General features: G+C 44.1%; 1 protein-coding gene across 3 annotated transcripts in view; it reads right to left on the reverse strand.

The window, feature by feature from the left end:
* Positions 1–13,764: 13,764 nt before the first annotated feature.
* Positions 13,765–23,075, reverse strand: part of raver2 (ribonucleoprotein, PTB-binding 2) — a 120,226-nt gene continuing 110,915 nt past the window's right edge. For all 3 annotated transcript variants that reach the window (XM_038794478.1, XM_038794479.1, XM_038794477.1), the window contains one exon: positions 13,765–15,024. In XM_038794478.1, coding sequence (XP_038650406.1) covers positions 14,878–15,024 — 147 coding nt within the window. In that variant the 3' untranslated portion in view covers positions 13,765–14,877. The remainder of the gene's footprint in view (positions 15,025–23,075) is intronic.

Here is a 23,075-nt window from a genome sequence, read left to right on the forward strand (position 1 = left end):
CATCAATTATCATGGTCGAATGTCTTTCTTGTTGGGTTGGTGAGGTGGTGATGTTGATGGTGGCATTGCATTGTAAACGCCATCCTTGTCTCTGTGCATGAGGAACCAAGAAGTGGTCAAATCACTTTGTTGTCTGATTTGGAGTTTTTTTCTTCCGATGCTTGTGGTAGCGATGTTGGATGGCATCTGTCCTGAAAGCCACGTTGCCTGTTGATAGTATAGCAAACGTGAAGTGGAAAGTTGCAGCGTCCTGCCATGGTATGTTATTGTACTGAGCTGAGCAGTAACAGTGTCCATCATGGGCAGAGTTGTACCATGTCGTACCAGTCGTAGTTCCATTGGTGTGGTCTTTGCCGTGCTTGCTGTCGACGATGTTGCCTTTGGTACACTTCTCGTTATTGTCGTTGATGTGGTTTTCACAGGTTGTGTTGTGTTGGATGGATCTGTTGTTGCGTTTGCTGCGCTCAAGGACCACACTCTGTGGATAATACGAGTCCTTCACAGTTACTCGTGTCAGCGTGCTTTGTGGCATCTGCTGTTTTCTTGGGCGTGCCGTCACTGAGTTCGCGGCGCTCCCCGTCTGGTGTCATGTCCAGCTTACTTGAATCAGCTTTGGCTTGTGGCTTCTCCCTGTCTGGTGTCTGGTCTGTTTCACCCGAGTCAGTTTTGGTTTGTCAATGCTCCCCGTCTGGAGTCATTGCAGGTTCACTGGAGTCAGCTGAGATTTCTTAATGCTCCCTGTCTGGAGTCATTTCAGATTCACTGGAGTCAGCTGAGGTTTCTTGATGCTCCACGTCAGGAGTCAAAACATTCAGGAATGCATTTGCTTGAGGAGAGGCTCGAATGAATGAGGTTTGAAGTAACGTGGTGTCACCGGAGTCACTAGTAGTCTCACTGTGATCGTCGAGTGCCTATGTACACACTAGCTGAGGTCTGTCAAGTTGCACATCTTGCATGGGAAGTGGGATGCCGTCATCACTTGTCTCTCATACAGTGGGTAGAGCCTCAGTAGCTTCTTGTTGTTCACCTGAGCTGGGTAGACTATCAGAGTCTTCTTGTTGTTCACTGGAGCGTGGTAGACTGTCATAGTCTTTCTGTTATTCACTAGAGCGTGACAGACTTTCATCTTCTGCTGCTGGTTGCTCAGAGGCGGTTGCTAGACCCTCATGGTCTTGTTCATGCAGACTGCGCTTTGGAGTCTTGCATTGCTTCAATCATGGAGGCTGTCCATGAGCTCGCTGTGGAGGCTTGTGTCACTCAAGTCACTTCTTGTTCATGCAAGGACTGCGCTCTGGAGTCTTGCATTGCTTCTATCGTGGAGTCTGTTCACGAGCTCGCTGTGGAGTCTTTCATCGCTTTGTGTGTGGAGACTGGGATCCTTCGTGGTGCATGGACCACTCTGTGTGGCAGCAGGCCACTCTCTGTCTCTTGGCGTCAGGCCGCAGCATAATCCTGCGCTCACGAATCAGGATGCCATATAAGATGGGCTGAAGATTCCCCAATTCGAAGAACTCGTCGTTGGGGTCTTCAATGTACAACACGTCTAGTTGCGGTTCGGATTTGGTACTGGGGTAGCCACCTCCCAAGGTGAAACTGTCATCTGAGTTGTTGTTTTCCAAGACCAAGGTCTGAGTCATAGTCTTCAAGGACTGTATCATCTCTTTGGGCGGTGCTAACTGCTTGTTGCACGGTTCTGCAGAGGTTACTTTCAGCTACTGGTCGAATTTCCGGCATTGTGCTGTCGTTCCAGGTGAAAGAATTGGGTTTTAGCTTTAAATTATTTTTCTTCGTGTTTTGGGACATTTCCCCTTTAAGTGGGCGTGGTCTGGGGCCTCTGACATCACAAAACACGTGACATAGGTCGCAGGAAGCAATTGGGCATGCTCAGATCGCTGTTCCTTTACTTGGGGCCATTTTCTCCACTGCGCATGTGCAGCACCGTTACCAAGATGGCTGCAATTCAAACTGCAGATTTCTGCTGCAAGCTTCCCTCGTGGCGAGTTCTGGCGCCTCTTTTACCGTTTTTTCTTTTATGTCCCTTGCAGGATTCTTGGAATTTGTCCAGGACTGCCTGGAAGTCGCTCGTTTCGCCCCTTTGAGTATTTGAAGGTCTGGAAGATTTCAGCTGCTTCTGGACCCGTGATGGTAAGTAGAAGCTTTATTTTCTCTGCATCTGCAACGCCATCTAGGTCGGATGCTACCAGGTAGATCTCAAATCTCTGCCTGAACAAACGCCAGTTTTCACTGAGATTGCCTTGGTACCTGAGCTGCTGTGGAACCGGAATCCCGAACATCATCTTGCCTGGCTGTTGTTGCTGGTTGTCATTGTGCTGAGTTGTAACTGTATGGATTTAAACGGTCCACTCACTGGTACCATGTTTTGTTATGCTCTTGGCGTAGCATAAGCTGCTTCCTTGATGTGCACTCTGACAAAGGAAGGTTCAGATGTGGAGATAACTTCAACATGTTTATTAAACTATTAACAATTCTACTTGGATTCAACTCTACTGTTAATCCTTGTATAGCTACTCAGACTGATGAACCAGTCAGCTACAATCCACGTGGTGGGTGTGATGTTCAATCAACCCTGTGTCTGTACTCACTGAGTTGTCTCCACTGGAAAAAGGAAGATCATGTGTGCTGTCTCCTTTATATATGGGTTGGTGTAATGCCCCCGTGGTTGTCTCACCTGTGTGTGTATCATGAATGCCCATTGGTCGTGTCCTATCTTACCAACCTATTGGTTGAATGTCTGTGTGTCTCGTCTCTGGTGCTCCCTCTAGTGTCTAGCTAGTCTACTTGTACTTACATTAACCCCTTGTGTATTTACAGTGATGCATATCACCACACCAAGGGCCACTGAATATTTCCTATCCTCTGCTAAAATGGCCTCTACCAACCACTGCCTATCCACCCGCTCCACCTTATATCTATGCGCCTTGAACAAAATAAGCTGACACCCCCAGCTAATTATCGCCTTCAGCGCCTGCCACAGCACGGAGACACCTCCTCACTTTTATTAAGTTCCACATTGGTGTATAGCAGGTGTCGGGAGGGTCGTGGGGCAATAAGTCGAAGCTTTCCCAATCACGGGTAAAGCACCCAACAGCCTCGACTGGCTTTTAAATGGAATGACTGTAGTCTTCTGGCCAGGAGTGTGCAGCAGAGGTCACACCCCCAGCATGTACACTGACTTTATTGCCCTGTACGTCAGTGCTTTTGGCATGGAATCATAGAGGAGAGTCTTCCATTTTCTAGCTGCAAGCAAGGCTACAGGCCTGCGAAGAACTGATAATGGTTAGTTTTGTAATAAGTAAGAGGGCCAGAAAAACAAACAGGCCAGGACCTTGCCAGAGAAGCTGCTGGAGAGCTGTTCTGGAGAGTCCACAGCAGGACAAAGCAATTCTAGTGTTAGCTCTGTACAGAACTTCAGGGACTCTGGTGAACAGCCAAAGAAAAAAACTGAAACCGGGTATAAAGGTGATTTGGCGAGTTCTGACTTTGTGAATTTTGCCAATGCAAATGCCATGTGTTATATGTAGGGAAGTACTGGGAGTTTGAAATCCTTAAATCTTCAAAAGCATTTGAAGACTAAGCATGGCGAGTTCAAGAACAAACCTCTTGATGTTTTTTGTAAGGTTGCAGTGAGAATTTAAATCATCAGCTGAAGTCCATAGCATAAATGTAACATTGAACGACAAGCAAGTGAGATTGTGAGGACCAAACAGGCACATCAAGTCGCATTAAAAGTAAGCAAAAATAGTGGGTTGCGAAGGTCAGCCGGCATGGGTCACGAAGGTTCGCTGCTTGGTAAAAGTAGGTCCTGGGAAAAAATAGTTTTAAAAACACTGCCTCAGGGGGAAGAGTTAAATCGACCTATGCCACTACCTCATTAAATGGACTTAACTCAATGATAACATCTGATTGGCAAGCAAATTTTGTTTCTGCATTGAAATAATCAGATTTAGCAAGTTAGGCACACATGCTTAGCAGCTGTTTATGCAGAATAGATAACCAACATTTACATAGAGTTCAATAGTCCAGGATCCTGTCACACAGACAGCAAACCAAACATGGAGACATATGTGCATAAAGAAGAGTTCTTAATTGGATTGATAATTTGATGCTTAATTCCAATATTTATTAGTGTACAAAATAAAGCAAATATATAGTCTCCAATATAACCCTAAGTAGGCAGTTTAAAATATCAAAATTAAATTTTAAAAGCAGAAATATTAGCATAAACTGAAGTATAGTTGCAAATCTTGTACAGTTTACTCATTATGTAGTACATTCCAAAACATTTCTAGCTGCACAGCACTTGACTAGTAGCAAGGAAGTTTATTTTTAAAAATAACGCCTTCATTTCTTCCTGTTTGTGTGGTCGGGTGCATCAATTGGTGCAATATGTCAAAGTATTTAATTTGTCAACTATGGGAATGCAAGCAGCTTCTAGTGTTGGAAAACTCAACATGTCGGTCGTTGGATATCTATTCAGCCCTTTTATGGAAGGGAGAGGCAGAGATAACAATTTTACTCCATACCAATGGAATTTCCTAAAATGTCTGATATCCGAAGGCAACACAAATTTGGGCATTGTTGCTAGGACCTCAAAATTCAGAAATGGCTTAAACTGGTCTTGTTCTCTCAATTCAAAAATTCCCTCGTTCGGGCATGATTGAGAATAAGCAGGTAATTTGGTATACCCAATTTAGATTTGTACTGTAGCTTCTGAACAGAATAATAATCGTTATTGTCACAAGTAGGCTTACATTAACACTGCAATGAGGTTACTGTGTAAATACCCGAGTTGCCCGAGCCTGCACCTGTTCAGGTGAACTGAGGGAGAATTCAGAATGCCGAAATTACCTGGCAGCACATCTTTCGGGATGTGTGGGAGGAAACCGGAGCACCCAAAGGAAACCCACCCAGACACTGGGAGACCGTACAGACTCCGCAGTGACCCAAGCCGGGAATCGAACCTGGGACTCTGGCGCTGTGAAGCATCAGTGCAAACCACTGTGCTACCGTGCCGCCCAGACATGAGCAATTTTCTACTTTCCGTAGAAGGGTCATTTAGGTCAACTCTGTTTCTCTCGGCAGCACGGTGGCATAGTGGTTAACATTGCTGCCTCACGGCACCGAGGTCCCAGGTTCCATCCCGGCTATGAGTCACTGTCCGTGCGGAGTTTACACATTGAGTGTTTGCGTGGGTTTCGCTCCCACAACCCAAAGATGTGCAGGCTAGGTGGATCGGCCACGCTAAATTGCCCCTTAATTGGAAAAAATTAATTGGGTACGCTAAATTTATAAAATAAACTGTTTCTCTCCACAAATGCTGCCAGAACTGCTGAGTTTACCCAGCATTTTCTGTTTTTATTTCAATTTTCCATTCCACAGCTACTTGGAGCAGAGGCCTTCAGCACTAGAGTTTGGATGTTATTAGTCAATGGCCGTTGCTATATTCTCAGCTGTTCCTTGATATGGTGTGGAGTGAATCAAATTGGCTGAAAACTATTATCTGTGATAGCAGGGACCTTAGGAGCAGGATGGATCATCTTGGTTTTTCCAGCTGAAGTTGGTTGCAATGTTTTAGTCTCATCATTTGCACTGGCTCCAGCATCATTGAGGATGGTCGTTGACCTCCCCTGGTTGTCATTTAATTGTCCATCATTTACAACTGAATGTGGTTGGACTGCAGGACTCCAAGTAATCCACAACCAATGGATCAGATCAGACTGTAGTATGCTGCATCCACTATTTAGCATGCATGTAATTGTGTTGTAGCTTACCAGGTTTTGCACCTCATTTTTAGATTTAATGGTGCTGCTCCTGCACTTAATTGAACAAGGGTTGTCCTGTGGCTTGATAGTAATGGTACAGTATAGCATATGCCAAGTAATGTTATAAAGTGTGATAGAATGCAATTGTGCTGCTGCTATTGGTCCACAGTGCCTCATGGCTGCCCAGCTTGAGCTGCTGTTTCTGTTCTGAATCTATCCCATTGAGCAGTGGTAGTGCTGCACAGACCAAGGGATGGATGATGTTCTCCATGAGGACAGAACTTCATTGCTGCAGACAGTGGCAATAACTCCTACCACCTCGGTCATTGAATTCTTACTACCTGCTGAGAGTCAGGCTGGCAGCTATGCACTTCAGCACTTAGCCATCCTAGTTAATTGTGCGACTCATTATAATGAGACTTTGAAATTTCATATCCAGTGTCCACCATCTTTGCTATCAATGCGCCTTGATGCCACAGTCCAGATATGACGACTCCAGTAACACTGCCTCCTGCTTGTATACTATTATGCCACAGGACCAGATTTTGAATCGAAGATTCTTTCAGCCTGTTTGAATAATCTGTCAGGCAGCTCTCCCAATTTTTACACAACTCCCTAGGTGTTAGTGAGGATGGCTTTACAGGGTTAATTCAAGTTGGCTTTATTGTGCCAAGGTGGATAGCCTGCCCAATTTTATTTTTTCCATTGTGGTTTGATACAAGTCACTTTCAAGCCCACTGCAGAGAGCAATTAACAGTCAACAACATGGCTGCACGATTGGTTGGTAAAAGTTACCAATTTGAAAGGACCTTAGCGAACTCATTAGATTTTCCCAAGAATCTAGTAGTTTTAACAGCTACTATTACTGATAGTTAAATACATAAACATGTGTAATAAACCACTGTGAACTCATGGTCCTGGATTATGAGTCCAGGTCTTTGGATTACTAATCCAGCAACAACGACTATACTACCATACCTGATTAATCAGCTTTCAAATGTTTACTGACAATGTGAAAGTCATTTGTTCTAGTTAGTTCATTGACTTAAAATAATCCACAATTGATTTGTAAATAATTTCAGGGATTATACCTTTATTACACCATCCAAGTGGCCAGTGCAAATGTTGATCACTGAACAAGGACTTCAGTATCAGTACTAAGTTAGTGTTCAATTGGTTCAAAGTTATAGCACTTTTGTTCTAGTCTTGCAATTTAAAAAGTGCCCAAATGTATAGTGGTTAGCACTGCTGCCTAACAGCACCAAGTACCAGGGTTCAAATCCAGCCTTGGGGTGTTTACACATTCTCCCCGTGGCTGTGTACATTTCTATGGAAAAACTGCTTATGGTGGCTTGTATACATGCTCACCTCCTGGATAGCTTGTTTCGATACTGAAGTCCAAGTCTGCGCAGTCTTTACTCGCCTATAATTTCAACATGATTAAGTATGACCGTTTGTTGTGCTCAAAGGTCTTCTCTTGCTTAAAAGCAAGTAGAAATTGACACGGTAATCAAACAAAGTATTTGTATTCAGGGTCTTATGTCATTCACCATTCTATCAACTTTGTTAATCGTTATGTGGCGATACCAGCATTGGACTGGGGTGATCACAGTAAGAAGTCTTAAACCACCAGGTTAAAGTCAAACAGGTTTGTTTCAAATCATTAGCTTTCGGAGCTCTGCTCCTTCCTCGGGTGAGTGAAGAGATGGGTTCCAGAAACATAAATTTAGACAAAGTCTATATGTATGTTTCTGGAGCCCACCTCTTCATTCACCTGAGGAAGGAGCAGAGCTCCGAAAGCTATTGATTTGAAACAAACCTGTTGGACTTCAACTTGGTGTTGTAAGACTTATTACTGTTGTTAATTGTTGTTCTGCATTAGTTGGGCATATTAAAGTTGTTGATGTACCAGTGCATTGTCCCAATCTACAGAAAGAAAATCAAAGCCATCTGCTCAGTTCCCACAACTATGTACCATCAACCAAACCCTTTTTTTATTCACTGATAGGATGTCAGGTAACATTCTAATAATCAGGATTGCCTGCATCCACTTGTATCACTTGTCACCATCCTTACCTCATCTTGCCACCGACAAATCGTCATTTCACACTTTAGCCACTTCCAAGCTTGGCTACTGCTTCACAAGCCTCCAGTTTCCCCTCCAATAATTCCAACTTATTTGCTATTACGATCTTGGATGTTATCGGTATCCTGACTTTGTTAATCTCCCTTGGCTTCATGATCGTGTATATCCATGTCAACATCTTTATGCCTAGTAAGAAAACCCAATGGCTTTCTTTCACTATATTTCTCTGATTCTATCTTTCTTTTCAATTAAACCATCCTATCTTTTCTTTCAATTAAACCACCCTTGCACCAAACTATTTTCATATTACCTTTCAGTTTTGCATTTCTCTCTGCAAAATCTACTTCAAAACCTACCTTGTGACAGCACCTCTGGTTCTATCCTCTTACTGTCCCTATTTGACTTTCTCCTGGGTGGATTGGCTGCACTCTTATCCTGGAGATTAGTCTTGGACTTTTTAAAAATAAAATGATAGCTGCCCAGGGGGAATATAGTAATTACCCCCAAATTCTACACCCCTCTCTGCCTGACTGTCCTGGCCAGTTAGAAATGAAAATATGGCATTGATGGCCATCTTCAAGTAACTATGAACTGCAGACTGAGCTCCCACATATCTCCAGAAGACCCCCAGAATGATCCAGTGGTGTTGAAATTCAACTGGTGATGCTCACCATTACAGTCAATGATAGGCTCTGCTCCTCTACCATTGCACATAACTCAATGACTGCGTGCCTGGAAAGGGTCAGTCTTCACCAATACTTGGGTTCTGATATTTGTAATAAATGTAGCCTCTCAGTAGAGTCTCTCTGGAAGGTAACATTATCTGTGCACAAGAGGTTGGTTGCGTGCTCCCCTTCCAGACCCTTGAGCCTGCTGTCCATCTGGATTCTACAACCTCGCTCCTGGTGTCTGCTGCTTCTTCCAATGTGCTGCCTTACTAGTGGTCACAAAGCCTGAGTGAATGAGAATGAACTGCTGTGGAGATCCGAATGCAAACTGCTGCACCAACATCGCAAGGCTTCCCACCCTCCTTTACTCTGTACGTAGCAAGTCAAAGAGGGAGGTAGGAGTCCAGTGACATTATCACTGGACTAGTCATCAAGAGGCCCAGAGAAAGATCTGACGACTCGGATTCAAGTCTTGCCATTGCAGATGACCAAATTTGAATGCAATTCTGAAATTGAAAGTCTAATGGTGACCATGAAACCATTGTCACAAATGTCCTTTCGGGAAGGAAATCTGGTCTATGCGCGATTCCAATTCCACAGCAATGTGACTGACTCTCAAATGCCCTCTGACTCAGTGAGCATTGCTCACGTTCCGTAGAATGAAACAAATAAACAACTGGAATTGCTTTACTGTCCTCACCAAGTCTGGCTAACCTCCAGATTGCTACTGATTACTAACCATCAGCCTTCCACCTCTGATTGGCTGCCAAATGCAGTCAAGACTGATCGTCTGCTGAGCTTCCAACTCCTTAGCTGGCAAGGCTGTGAAGTTCGGTAGTTTTCAAAACAATGTTAAAATTGCTGTTAATTACTGTACAGCAGGCTTTCCTGCAACCTTAAAATGCAGCATCCACCCACCAGCTCGGCTTCCACCAGTAATATCCATTAGTGGGCAAACACAACAGCATTTTGCTAGCCCTCTTGCGCCCAGCTGATCTCCACTGCACTGCAAAAAATTCCAGCTGCAGATCATCCTTCAACACATATCCCTTTGTCTATTGACAGTAATCTCTGTTCCAATCATTACGTGTTGCTGTTCAAAATCTAGTGAGCAAAATGGCTTGTAATCAAAGGGAGTTATCAATGACTTGGCCTAGGTGGAGTTGTTAATTGTAGATTATTCTCGTTAGTGTATGAGCCACAGGTGATGAATGCACCAACTAAGGTGTGGATACTACTGGGTCTAGCGGACCTACAAAGAAAACTTTTAAAAATTAAAAAAGGAGATAGAGCTATATATTATAAATTTCCTTAGGTCCTAAGTATTGCTGCAACAGTGCCCAGAAAGACCGTTTGAAAGTTGTTAAACCCCTCTTTAGAGGATGTTAGGCAAATTAGAATTGCTTTCCAACACCCCTTCCTTTGAAGCATGGCTGCACTTCAGCTTGATCTCCCACTCTCACAGCAAACTATGTTCCATGATAGCTGAATTAGCAGAAACACCATAACCAAGAATATCAAATCAGCACCTACGGCATAGGTACCAAACATGATGCCTTGTAATTGTTGCCTGATTAATTGTCTCAGCTTGCGACAGCGCTGGCCCCGCACCTGCGGGAGATGTTCACAGACTCGCTAGCTAGGGGCACGTTGCCACCCACGTTAGCACAGGCCTCAATCTCGCTGATACCTAAGAAAGACAAAGACCCAACGGAATGTGGGTCATACAGACCCATATCTCTGCTGAATGCAGACGCCAAAATACTGGCCAAAATCCTAGCCAAAAGGCTAGAAGACTGTGTACCCGAGGTGGTCACAGAGGACCAGACGGGCTTTGTCAAAGGTAGACAGCTGACCGCGAACATCAGGCGCCTGCTGAACGTGATAATGACCCCCTCCGGGGAGAGAACACAAGAGGTGATCGTCTCCCTGGACGCAGAAAAGGCCTTCGACAGAGTCGAGTGGAAATACCTCAGAGGTACTGGAGCGGTTCGGGCTTGGAACAGGGTTCACCGCTTGGGTAAAGCTCCTGTACAACGCTCCCATGGCGAGTGTACAGACCAACAATACCAACTCCCAATACTTCCAGCTGCACAGGGGCACCAGACAAGGATGCCCACTGTCCCCGCTGCTGTTCGCACTAGCAATTGAACCGCTAGCAATCGCGCTCAGGGCAGCAAAAAATTGGAGGGGGATCCGAAGGGGAGGTAGAGAGCACAGAGTCTCACTCTATGCGGATGATCTGCTCCTCTATATCTCGGACCCACAAAGCAGCATGGACGGAATCATCGCGCTCCTGAAAGAGTTTGGAGCCTTCTCGGGCTACAAACTCAACATGGGCAAAAGTGAGATCTTCCCAGTACACCCGCAAGGGGGGGGGGGGGGGGCAGCACTAAAGGGGCTGCCGTTCAAACAAGCCCGACATAAATTCCGCTACCTGGGGATCCAAATAGCCCATGACTGGAAAGGGATCCACAAATGGAACCTCACCAGCCTGACGGAGGAAGTTAAAAAGGACCTGAAAAGATGGAACACACTCCCGCTCTCCCTCGCGGGGAGAGTTCAGACGATCAAAATGAACGTACTGCCCAGGTTCCTCTTCCTGTTTAGATCCATTCCGATCTACATCCCCAAGGCCTTTTTCAAAGCGCTGGACAAACTCATCATGGCGTTCGTATGGGGGGGTAAAAATGCTAGGATCCCAAAGAAGGTCTTACAAAAAACAAAAACCAGGGGAGGGTTAGCCCTCCCGAATCTACAATTCTACCACTGGGCAGCAACAGCCGAGCGAGTAAGGGGATGGATCCAGGAGCCAGAAGCTGAGTGGGTGCGTGCGGAGGAGGCCTCCTGCATGGGAACCTCCCTCCAGGCCCTCGCCACGGCAGCACTCCCATCCCCACCCAAAAAACACTCCAGCAGCCCAGTGGTGACAGCCACCCTCCAATCCTGGAACCAACTGCGGCAGCAACTTGGCCTGACCAAAATGTCGAACAGGGCTCCCATCTGCAACAACCATAGGTTCAAACCAGCACTGACCGACGCCACCTTCAAAAGGTGGAGGCAGGACGGGGGGGACACTGACAGTCAGGGACCTATACACGGACTACAGGATCGCAACACTGGACGAACTGACAGAGAAATTTCAGCTAGCTGGGGGGAACGAGCTACGGTACCTGCAGCTCAAAAACTTCCTACGAAAGGAGACAAGGACGTACCCACAACCGCCACGACAGACACTACTGGAAGACCTACTGGACGCAAGTATCCTAGAGAAAGGGAACTGTAGTGACATGTATGACCGACTGGTAGATAGGGACGACACCGTACTGGACGCAACAAGGAGGAAATGGGAGGACGACCTGGGGATGGAGATCGGGTGGGGACTCTGGAGCGAAGCACTGCATAGGGTCAACTCCACCTCCACGTGCGCAAGGCTCAGCCTGACGCAACTAAAAGTGGTACATAGAGCCCACTTAACAAGAACCCGTATGAGTAGGTTCTTCCCGGAGGTGGAAGACAGATGTGAACGGTGCCAAAGAGGCCCGGCCAACCACGCCCACATGTTCTGGTCTTGCCCCAGACTCGTGGAGTACTGGACAGCCTTCTTCGAGGTTATGTCCAAAGTGGTGGGAGTGAGGGTGGAGCCATGCCCGATAGTGGCGGTCTTCGGGGTTTCAGAACAGCCAGATCTATTCCTGGGGAGGAGGGCGGACGCCCTTGCCTTTGCCTCCCTGATCGCCCGCCGTAGAATCCTGTTTGGCTGGCGGTCAGCAGCACCGCCCAGAGCTGCGGACTGGCTGTCCGACCTCTCGGAATCTCTCCAAATGGAGAAAATCAAATTTGCCATCCGAGGGTCGGACGACGGCTTCCACAGAACGTGGGAGCCATTCATGCAACTGTTCCGGGACCTATTTGTGGCCAATGTACAAGAGGAAGAATAGTCGGGGGAAGGTAGCGGGAGGGGGGGGGGGGGGGCTACAGGTTCGTTACGGGGGTTCGATGGCTAGCTAAGGCCCAAAACCAAACTAAATAAACATGTTGAGGGGGGGGGGGGGGGGGGGGGGGCGCAGTTACTACTACGAAGATGCTTACCTGTAAATATGTATGTTAATTTTTGCGTGTTTGTTTTTTTTTCTCTCTCCTAACAATTTGTAACTTGTTCAATATAAAATATGAAAACTGAATAAAAACATTTATAAAAAAAAAATTGTCTCAGCTTGGACAGTACACTGTCTAACCATGCTTATCTGCATGCACAGACCCTCAAACTCAATCATTACATTTTTGGAGTACCAGCAAAAACACTTGTGGATTCTACAAACTTGTGTAGAGCTTATTGTAATGTGGAAAATGCCACGGACTAAGGGACACCGTTAAAACTAATTGGTCATTCTGTTGCAAAGAATACTCTATGCTGTACCATTGCTTATTTTATGCAGTACCATTGCCCATTTGATACAATAATGCTCCACTTAGATAGTCTTTCACCATTCCCTCCTTTGTAGAGTGTGGCTCAATCCCACATTTAGCTTCACTATATTGCAGAAATTGCTATGCAGGAACACTAAAGTTGGAGAATTAACTGCATTAACTCATGAAGAGATCATGTTAAATTCATCTACATATATCATTATTAACTGTAGCTTAAGACACCTTCAGATTATATTCAGTCCTTTTACTGAAGGAGGCAAATGCTAAACCTATGGCTATTTTCTCAAGTATTTCCCATCAGTCCCCAAGCAAAAGCTTAGTCTTTGCAGAAGGCAAACTCATGGATATTTCAATTTATAGAACTATCTCTACCGAGTCTACCTATAAGTAGATCTTTAGTATTAAATCCACAACTTCCCAACTCTCTGCCCAACCACTTTCTGACTTGGAATGAGGAAGATTTAAGGCAGCAATTTAAAAATGAAAAAACAAAATTTCTGGGCTGTACCAATAGACTTAACTCTGTCCACTGCTAGATAGGGGGTAGCATCAAGCACTTCTAAATGCAACCATTTCTATTTTTTCCCCAAACGCTCCTCGGAATACTACCCAGTAAGTTAAGTCATGATACCTTCAGGGACGCAAGTGCTGTCCCTTTTATGTTGCAGCATTATAATATGATGGTTAATGCATCAGATATTTTGAGCCAGTACCAGCTTTGTTTAAAGTTGCAAAAAAAATTTATCTAGTAAAAAAAGCTTCCTAAAAAGGACAAAGAAAAGCAGAAAAAAGGTGATTCTTTTAAGATGTTTACTTTGTTTACTATGCAAAAAACAAGAAAATAAACCACAGTTTCCAATTCAAGTGTAGTGAAATGAACTCCTGCTTTTCCCCAGTTAAAGGTAGAAACATTTTTTACTCGGACTATACTATCACAGTCCCCAAACAATTCTAGATCACATATCAGTATTAATTCAAAAACACATACATATATCAGCAGTAAAAATTACTTCATAGAGTAATCACCCCATCAATAAAACAAGGACCCAGCAGTAACCTTCAAAGCAGCCAGAATAGAACACTTCACTGAAAGGAAGAAAGTACCTCTGCATTTTAAGTGCCATATGATATATTACACAAAAAAACCCAACATCTTTGCTTTGGTCTGTGGGAGCAGGCTGTACTGCATAGTGTAAATATACTGAAGACAACTACATCAAATATATACGTCAGTTCGTGCAGTCAGAGAACAAGTGTTCATCCATGGTAAAAGCTAATTTTCATGTACAGTAAAAACATTGCACATATGCAAAATGAAATCTGAAAAAAGTGCAATTCAATAACTAAATGATAGAGGTGTACCTGATGTGAAATGATTGAACGGAGAAAAATAGTTGGGAGGGAGGGAAATAAACTCTCACCTACTTTTCCATGGCCCTTTCTTTCTTCCCTCCTACCAAAAACCGTAATACATTCTAGAGTGAAACATTTAAGTTGTGATTAAGCTGAAAGCTCTACAATTCTTACACATTCAATGAAGACTGATTGAGAGAAGTTAAAACTGGTCCCGCTTTGCAAAAACCATAAAAATTTGAAACCAGATTGTGCAGCTGCCTTCAAAACAATGAGGTCAAGACTGCCTATAGCAGGCATGAACCAAAATGCATGGTAATGTGTTTTTTTTAAAACCTGGTTTGGGGGTGGTTGGGGGGGGGGGGCAGGAGGAGGAGAAGAGGAGTCAGATTTTAAAAACTACTTTGAAATAAAAATTAAGGAGACCATTAAAATTTATGTTTTTTTAAAATCAGTTTTTCTAAACATAAATGTATTGACAAGCAATTTCACATTTAAAAGAATTATCTAGCATTAGGCAAAAAGAAACAGCAGCAAAAATAACACAGCAAAAAAGTCAAAATATCCTCTTTTTCTTGTAATATGAATCCGCATAATGACCACCGAGACCCTGAGAGTGCTGCCCAACGTAGCCGCCATCTGGACTCACTTCAGGGGAAGGCAGGAGGTAGGAAGATGCACGTTTCTGGCCAGTCACTGGAGACTTGAGGAAAATAATGAACAATTTAATCTTAGATCTCGTTTGAAAAAGCTCATCTTGTAAATACTTTATATTAACAGTAAGACAAAAAACAAATCACTGGTGCAAGAAATCTTAAAAACAGTAAACGCTGGAAATACTTGTGTCTGGTAGCACGTGTGGAGAGAAAAAGTTACGTTAACTGCTTCTCTTCACACTGGCTGACTATTCCAAGCATTTTCTATTAAAATAGTAATTGTTACAACAGCATGGTCGCATTGTGGATAGCACAATTGCTTCACAGCTCCAGGGTCCCAGGTTCAATTCCGGCTTGGGTCACTGTCTGTGCGGAGTCTGCACATCCTCCCAGTGTGCGCGTGAGTTTCCTCCGGGTGCTCAGTTTCCTCCCACAGTCCAAAGATGTGCAGGTTAGGTGGATTGGCCATGATCAATTGCCCTTAGTGTCCAAAATTGCCCTTAGGTTGGGTGGGGTTACGGGGATAGGGTGGAGGTGTTGACCTTGGGTAGGGTGCAGACTCGATGGGCCAAATGGCCTCCTTCTGCACTGTAAATTCTATGATAATCACTGAAATTCAAACATGGAAAACCAGAATATTCTCAATGACATAATACAACTCCCCAGAAAGAAAATTAACCACATAGAACAGTAAAGTCCCAGGTTAAATATCTGCTTAGAAAAGCAAATTACTGCAGATGCTGGAATCGGAAACAAAAAACAGAAAAACAGAAATACTACAATCTCAGCAGGTCTGACAGAATCTGTGCAATGAGATGGAGCTAATGTTTTGAGCCTGGATGACTCTTTGTCAGAGCTCTTTGTCAAAGTCAAATATCTGGTTTCTACTGATGTGACTTGTCGATTTTGGCTCTGGAGAAGAGTCAGGTAGACAAGGAAAAAAAAGTTAGTGTTTCCATTCCTGATCACTATCCAGTCTCAACCCCACAACCCAAATGTGTGCAGGGTAGGTTTACTGGCCATGCCAAATAAACCCTTAATTGGAAAGAAAAATCACTATCCAGTCACTCCTTATTACAGGGTATTTATTTCAAAACTGACTGTAAATGTGATGCATTTTAATGTTTTATGTCTTATTGCACTCCGCTCTCCACAAAGAACCAGAAGGTGCTGCCCTATTTTCTGTCCAACAGATGTGTACTGAACTTTATCTCCAAGCCATTTCAGAAGATGATACATAAATAAACCATGTTCAAGCTGAGCTCCGATTTTTAAAAAAATTAACAGGACATTTGTAAAAACTATTCTGTACTTCTAACAGTAGGTGTAATGAGAGTCCAATCACTGTCTGATGGGAACACTTCTGCATTTCCACAAAACCAAAGATCTGAACTCTTTGCATGAGCATTCCATAGCCAATTCTAGTGACCTACTCACTTCCCTAAGGCTTGCCTGTTTCTCAAAAAGGCACAATGATCACGGTCTAAACTGCTCCCATGACCATGCTCTAACAAATTCTGTAGCAAGGAATTTCTCCTAATCCGTCTCCTCACTTTAAGGTGATGATTTACATGCATTGTTACAGACCCAAGCGCCAGAAAATCAAATTTCCATTTCATGCCACCAAAACTCTTGAAAATCCATTAAATCTGATGTTGTTCTTTGTTGTTCCAATGGAACTAATCATGGCATTTGCTAGAACTATAGTTTTGCATTCTTAGAACATACTTGGTGAATTTTCACTGAACTTGATTTTGATGTCCAAAATAAAAACAAACTGTTGGAAATTGTCAGATCGGGTAACATTAAATGAAAGAAAAATTGAATTGATTTTTCATATCTATAAGCCAGGAGCTGTTTAGCACACTGGGCTAAATCACTGGCTTTGAAAGCAGACTAAGGCAGGCCAGCAGCACGGTTCGATTCCCGTAACAGCCTCCCCGAACAGGCGCCGGAATGTGGCGACTAGGGGCTTTTCACAGTAACTTCATTGAAGCCTACTCGTGACAATAAGCGATTTTCATTTTCATAAGCTTCAATCAGAACTGCAAGTTAGATGCAACAGATTTTCAATGAAGCAGGGATGAAAGAACAAGAGGGAAGGTTTGTATTAGGGTGGGTGAGGACAGAAGAAATTAAATGTCAAGAAGAGGTGTCATTTAATCACACGTGTTTTCCATCTTATCACAGATTTTTCTTTTTATTCTTTCACCTTCCCCAGCCACTGTTTGCCTTCCACCCAATCACAGACTTTTCCTTCCATTCTTTATCCTTTCCCATTCCCAGCCCCTCTACATGTTTAACTTTTTCCAATTCTGGCCAACGGTCATTAACCTGACTTCATTGCTCTCATCACAGATGATACCCATTTTGTTCAGTACATGCAGCATTTTCTGTTCTTATTTGATTTTCCAGCTTTCGCAGTATTTTGCTTTGGCTTGGATATGCTTTCTACAAAAGGATGTCCAAAACTACCCACAGCACTCTTTCTTAATGGTGACCTATCAATTATACACATTCAATACTCTAATGACCATCTTTAAACAACAGAATTCCCTACCTGCATATATACTTTCAAAGAATTGTGTATTTCAAAATCTATGCCTGTTTGCTTCTCCATACTCTTCAGTATTCCTCCTTTTACTTCCCAAAATGAATGTCATTCTTAGCACTAGGTGACATCTACCATCTATCTATCCATTAGATTACCTTATGTCTCGGAGTATGATGCAGCCCTTCGGTTCGTCCACCCCCTTATTTCGATGTATTTCATATTTATTAATAGGGTACTTCCTATGCCCAATCCTTAGTCCAATTAATAAGAGCCAGATCTCATCCCATTTTTTAATGGTCTTTTGAGGTCATCATTCTTCTCCTATCTATTTTCAAATTGAATCCAACTGTCAGCGACTATCACTTAGATGTTTGATTTCATCCTTTATTCATCCCATTTATTTCCCAGGAGTAAAAGTAAGCAATGATCTGCTCCTTTAAGACTAGAAACATGACGATTTAGTCTTGTCCCTTTTGGGGACATTCAAGAAAAACTTTGAATATCTGTATTTTGTTCACCCCAGGCTATTTGGGTATAGTTAACATAATTATTGTCCTGTTGTTCTTGAACCATCTGCACATTTTCCTTTCTCAGTCTCTATACACATCGAGATCCCACCTAGTCTAAATAATACCCACAGTTTGGTGGCCTCCATTAGAGAATTTTACAATCTCCCTTGAGTGGAAACTCTTTAGATCAAATAGTTTGGATGGGGTAGTGTTTGTGCAGTGTGTCCAGGAAGCTTTTCTAACACAGTATGTAGATTGTCCGACCAGAGGGGAGGCCATATTGGATTTAGTACTTGGTAATGAACCAGGGCAGGTGATAGATTTGTTAGTGGGGGAGCATTTTGGAGGTAGTGACCACAATTCTGTGACTTTCACTTTAGTAATGGAGAGGGATAGGTGCGAGCAACAGGGCAAGGTTTATAATTGGGGGAAGGGTAAATACAATGCTGTCAGACAAGAATTGAAGTGCAGAAGTTGGGAACATAGGCTGTCAGGGAAGGACACAAGTGAAATGTGGAACTTGTTCAAGGATCAGGTACTGCGTGTCTTTGATATGTATGTCCCTGTCAGGCAGGGAAGAGATGGTCGAGTGAGGGAACCATGGTTGACAAGAGAGGTTGAATGTCTTGTTAAGAGGAAGAAGGAGACTTATATAAGGCTGAAGAAACAAGGTTCAGACAGGGCGCTGGAGGGATACAAGATAGCCAGGAGGGAACTGAAGAAAGGGATTAGGAGAGCTAAGAGAGGGCATGAAAAATCTTTGGCGGGTAGGATCAAGGAAAACCCCAAGGCCTTTTACACATACGTGAGAAATATGAGAATGACTAGAGTGAGAGTAGGTCCGATTAAGGACAGTAGCGGGAGATTGTGTATTGAGTCTGAAGAGATAGGAGAGGTCTTGAACAAGTATTTTTCTTCAGTATTTACAAATGAGAGGGGCCATATTGTTGGAGAGGACAGCGTGAAGCAGACTGATAAGCTTGAGGAGATACTTGTCAGGAAGGAAGATGTGTTGCGCGTTTTGAAAAACTTGAGGATAGACAAGTCCCCCGGGCCTGACGGGATATATCCAAGGATTCTATGGGAAGCAAGAAATGAAATTGCAGAGCCGTTGGCAATGATCTTTTCGTCCTCGCTGTCAACAGGGGTGGTACCAGAGGATTGGAGAGTGGCGAATGTCGTGCCCCTGTTCAAAAAAGGGAATAGGGATAACCCTGGGAATTACAGGCCAGTTAGTCTTACTTCGGTGGTAGGCAAAGTAATGGAAAGGGTACTGAGGGATAGGATTTCTGAGCATCTGGAAAGGCATTGCTTGATTAGGGATAGTCAGCACGGATTTGTGAGGGGTAGGTCTTGCCTTACAAGTCTTATTGAATTCTTTGAGGAGGTGACCAAGCATGTGGATGAAGGTAAAGCAGTGGATGTAGTGTACATGGATTTTAGTAAGGCATTTGATAAGGTTCCCCATGGTAGGCTTATGCAGAAAGTAAGGAGGCATGGGATAGTGGGAAATTTGGCCAGTTGGATAACAAACTGGCTAACCGATAGAAGACAGAGTTGTGGTGGATGGCAAATATTCAGCCTGGAGCCCAGTTATCAGTGGCGTACCGCAGGGATCAGTTCTGGGTCCTCTGCTGTTTGTGATTTTCATTAACGACTTGGATGAGGGAGTTGAAGGGTGGGTCAGTAAATTTGCAGATGATACGAAGATTGGTGGAGTTGTGGATAGTGAGGAGGGCTGTTGTCGGCTTCAAAGAGACATAGATAGAATGCAGAGCTGGGCTGAGAAGTGGCAGATGGAGTTTAACCCTGACAAGTGTGAGGTTGTCCATTTTGGAAGGACAAATCTGAATGCGGAATACAGGGTTAATGGTAGGGTTCTTGGCAATGTGGAGGAGCAGAGAGATCTTGGGGTCTATGTTCATTGTTCTTTGAAAGTTGCCACTCAAGTGGATAGAGCTGTGAAGAAGGCCTATGGTGTGCTAGCGTTCATTAGCAGAGGGATTGAATTTAAGAGCCGTGAGGTGATGATGCAGCTGTACAAAACCTTGGTCAGGCCACATTTGGAGTACTGTGTGCAGTTCTGGTCACCTCATTTTAGGAAGGATGTGGAAGCTTTGGAAAAGGTGCAGAGGAGATTTACCAGGATGTTGCCTGGAATGGAGAGTAGGTCATACGAGGAAAGATTGAGGGTGCTGGGCCTTTTCTCATTGGAACGGAGAAGGATGAGGGGCGACTTGATAGAGGTTTATAAGATGATCAGGGGAATAGATAGAGTAGATAGTCAGAGACTTTTTCCCCGGGTGGAACACACCATTACAAGGGGACATAAATTTAAGATAAATGGTGGAAGATATAGAGGGGATGTCAGAGGTAGGTTCTTTACCCAGAGAGTAGTGGGGGCATGGAATGCACTGCCTGTGGTAGTAGTTGAGTCGGAAAATTTATGGACCTTCAAACGGCTATTGGATAGGTACTTGGATTAGGGTAGAATAAGGGAGTGTAGGTTAACTTCTTAAGGGCAGCACGGTAGCATTGTGGATAGCACAATTGCTTCACAGCTCCAGGGTCCCAAGTTCGATTTCGACTTGGGTCACTGTCTGTGTGGAGTCTGCACATCCTCCCCGTGACTGCGTGGGTTTCCTCCGGGTACTCCGGTTTCCTCCCACAGTCCAAAGATGTGCAGGTTGGGTGGATTGGCCATGACAAATTGTCCAAAATTCTATGATTAACCTAGGACAAAAGTTCGGCGCAACATCGTGGGCCGAAGGGCCTGTTCTGTATTTCTCTATCTCTATCTCTATCCCTTCCTATTTCTTAATTTTAACCCCAAGGATTCTGATTTAACTCATTCAGAATGTTCATACTTTCCAGTACTATAATAAATTATTCCACCACCTAATACTTTTTGCAGCATTTCCACCCCCCATCCAATTTTTCCTGAGAATGTCATAACCTCTCTCTTCAATTACCATGACTTAAGAGGGTGTTGGTGCGCATGGACCTCCATGTTAACTTGCTCTGGAGGAAACCATCTTGATTGATGGTGCATTGATTCAGTTTGTGAAGTTCTTAGAAAAATCTTTTTTTGCCAACGTCGCTCTCTTTTACCATCCGACCTTTTAAATCCCAATTTTTTATTACATGCCCAAGAAATTCCAACGGTCTCTTCCTGATTATGGTCAGCAGAGTTCTTTTAATCTTAGATATCTTCATTGATAGTATAACTGGTCCAAAATATCTTTATAAAATATTCAACTCAAAAACTACACTCTGCAGCCTCAATGCTTCACTAATCGTCCAATAATCACTTCTGTATGTCAAAATGTGAATTCCACAGTTCTCAGTTTTGTTTCCATGTTTAACTTTGCGATGATCATAATCTTCCTCATTTTTTTCAGATGCATCTTTGGCAGCTCGAATCCTTTGTCTTATTTCTTGGTCACACTTTCCATCTGATGTTAACATGCTTGTTATGTAACACAATTTGTCTGAGAGATCTTTTCATTCTTTTTAAAAAAAATATTTTTATTCTCCTCCCTCTTCACAATTTCATCAAAATTTACATTCACCAACAATCAATGGATCAATGGTAACAAATACAATGTCAATCCTCTGGCCAACAATTCCTTCCTCCCACCAACCCCCAAACAACCCTCAACATTTTAAATGCAAACATCAAAACGATTCAGGGATCCACCCATATTTCGTCATCGGCAACATCCTCCCCTGCCCCCCATGTCATCCTATTCTTGAAGGTGCATAATGAACAAAGCCCGTGAATTGTAGAACCCTTCCATCCTTCCCCTCAAACCAAACTTCACCTTCGAGTGTTAAAAACCTCAAACAGATCCCCCCACCACACCAGGTGACAGGGTGGAGAGACTGACGTCCACATCAACAGGATTCCCCTTTGGGCAATCAGCGAAGGCTAAAATATGTGCCCCCGCACCAGCTTCCAACCCTGGTCAATCCGAACCCCCGCATATGGCCTCCAGAGAACCAAGCTCAAGCCTCACATGTACCACCTTCAAAATTACCCTGAACACCTCCCTCCAATACCCCTCGAGCTTTGGACAGGACCAAAAACATATGAACGTGGTTTGCGGGGCCCGCCCACAACATTCACACACTTCCTCTACCCCCTCAAAGAGTCTGCTCATCCTCTTCTTTGTGACGTGCGCCCTATACACCACCTTCAGCTATATCAGCCCCAACCACACGCACAAAGTTAAGGCATTCACCCACTGGAGCATCTCACACCAAACCCCTCCTCCATGCCCTCTCCCAACTCTTCCTCCAACTTGTCTTAATCCCTTCCAGCGGTGCCTTCTCTTCTTCCAGAATTGCCCCATAAATCACCGACACCACTCTTTCCTCCATTCTGCCTGTTGTCAGCACATCCTCCAATGTGTGGAGGCCAGTACCACCGGAAACCTCTATCTACTTCTTAGCGAAATCTCGGACCTACATATACCAAAACATTTCCCTCTACCCAAACCCATATTTCGCCCCCAGTTCCTTCAATCCCGCAAACCAGCCCCCCTAGAAACAAATCCTTTAATGCCCTGACTCCCTTCTCCTCCCATCTCCGAAAACTCCCATACCACTTCCCTGGCTCAAATCTGTGATTCCCCGAATCGGCATTTCCCTTGACCCCGTCCCCAGCCTAAAGTGCTGGTGCAATTGCCTCAGATTTCCAACATTGCTACTACTACTGGACTCTGAGTATTTCCCCGGGGCCATCGAGATCGGCGCCGCTGTCAAAGCCCTCAGCCCCAACCCCCTACACAGACTCTCCTCCATTCTAACCCACTGCGAGTGCTCCCCCCAACTCAGCTCCTCATCTTCTCCGCATTAGCCAGTAATAGAATATTAGATTCTGAAGACCCACCCCCCTGACTGCCATCCTCTCTGCAACAGCACCGTCCTAATCCGAACCACCCCCCCCCCCCCCCACCCCCCCCCCCACATAACATATAAACGAGGTAATCATCTTTTAAACCTCCTTGAAAAATGCCTTTGGCAGGAAGAT

Source organism: Scyliorhinus canicula, chromosome 4 (assembly GCF_902713615.1).
Source record: "Scyliorhinus canicula chromosome 4, sScyCan1.1, whole genome shotgun sequence".
Taxonomy (NCBI): domain Eukaryota; kingdom Metazoa; phylum Chordata; class Chondrichthyes; order Carcharhiniformes; family Scyliorhinidae; genus Scyliorhinus; species Scyliorhinus canicula.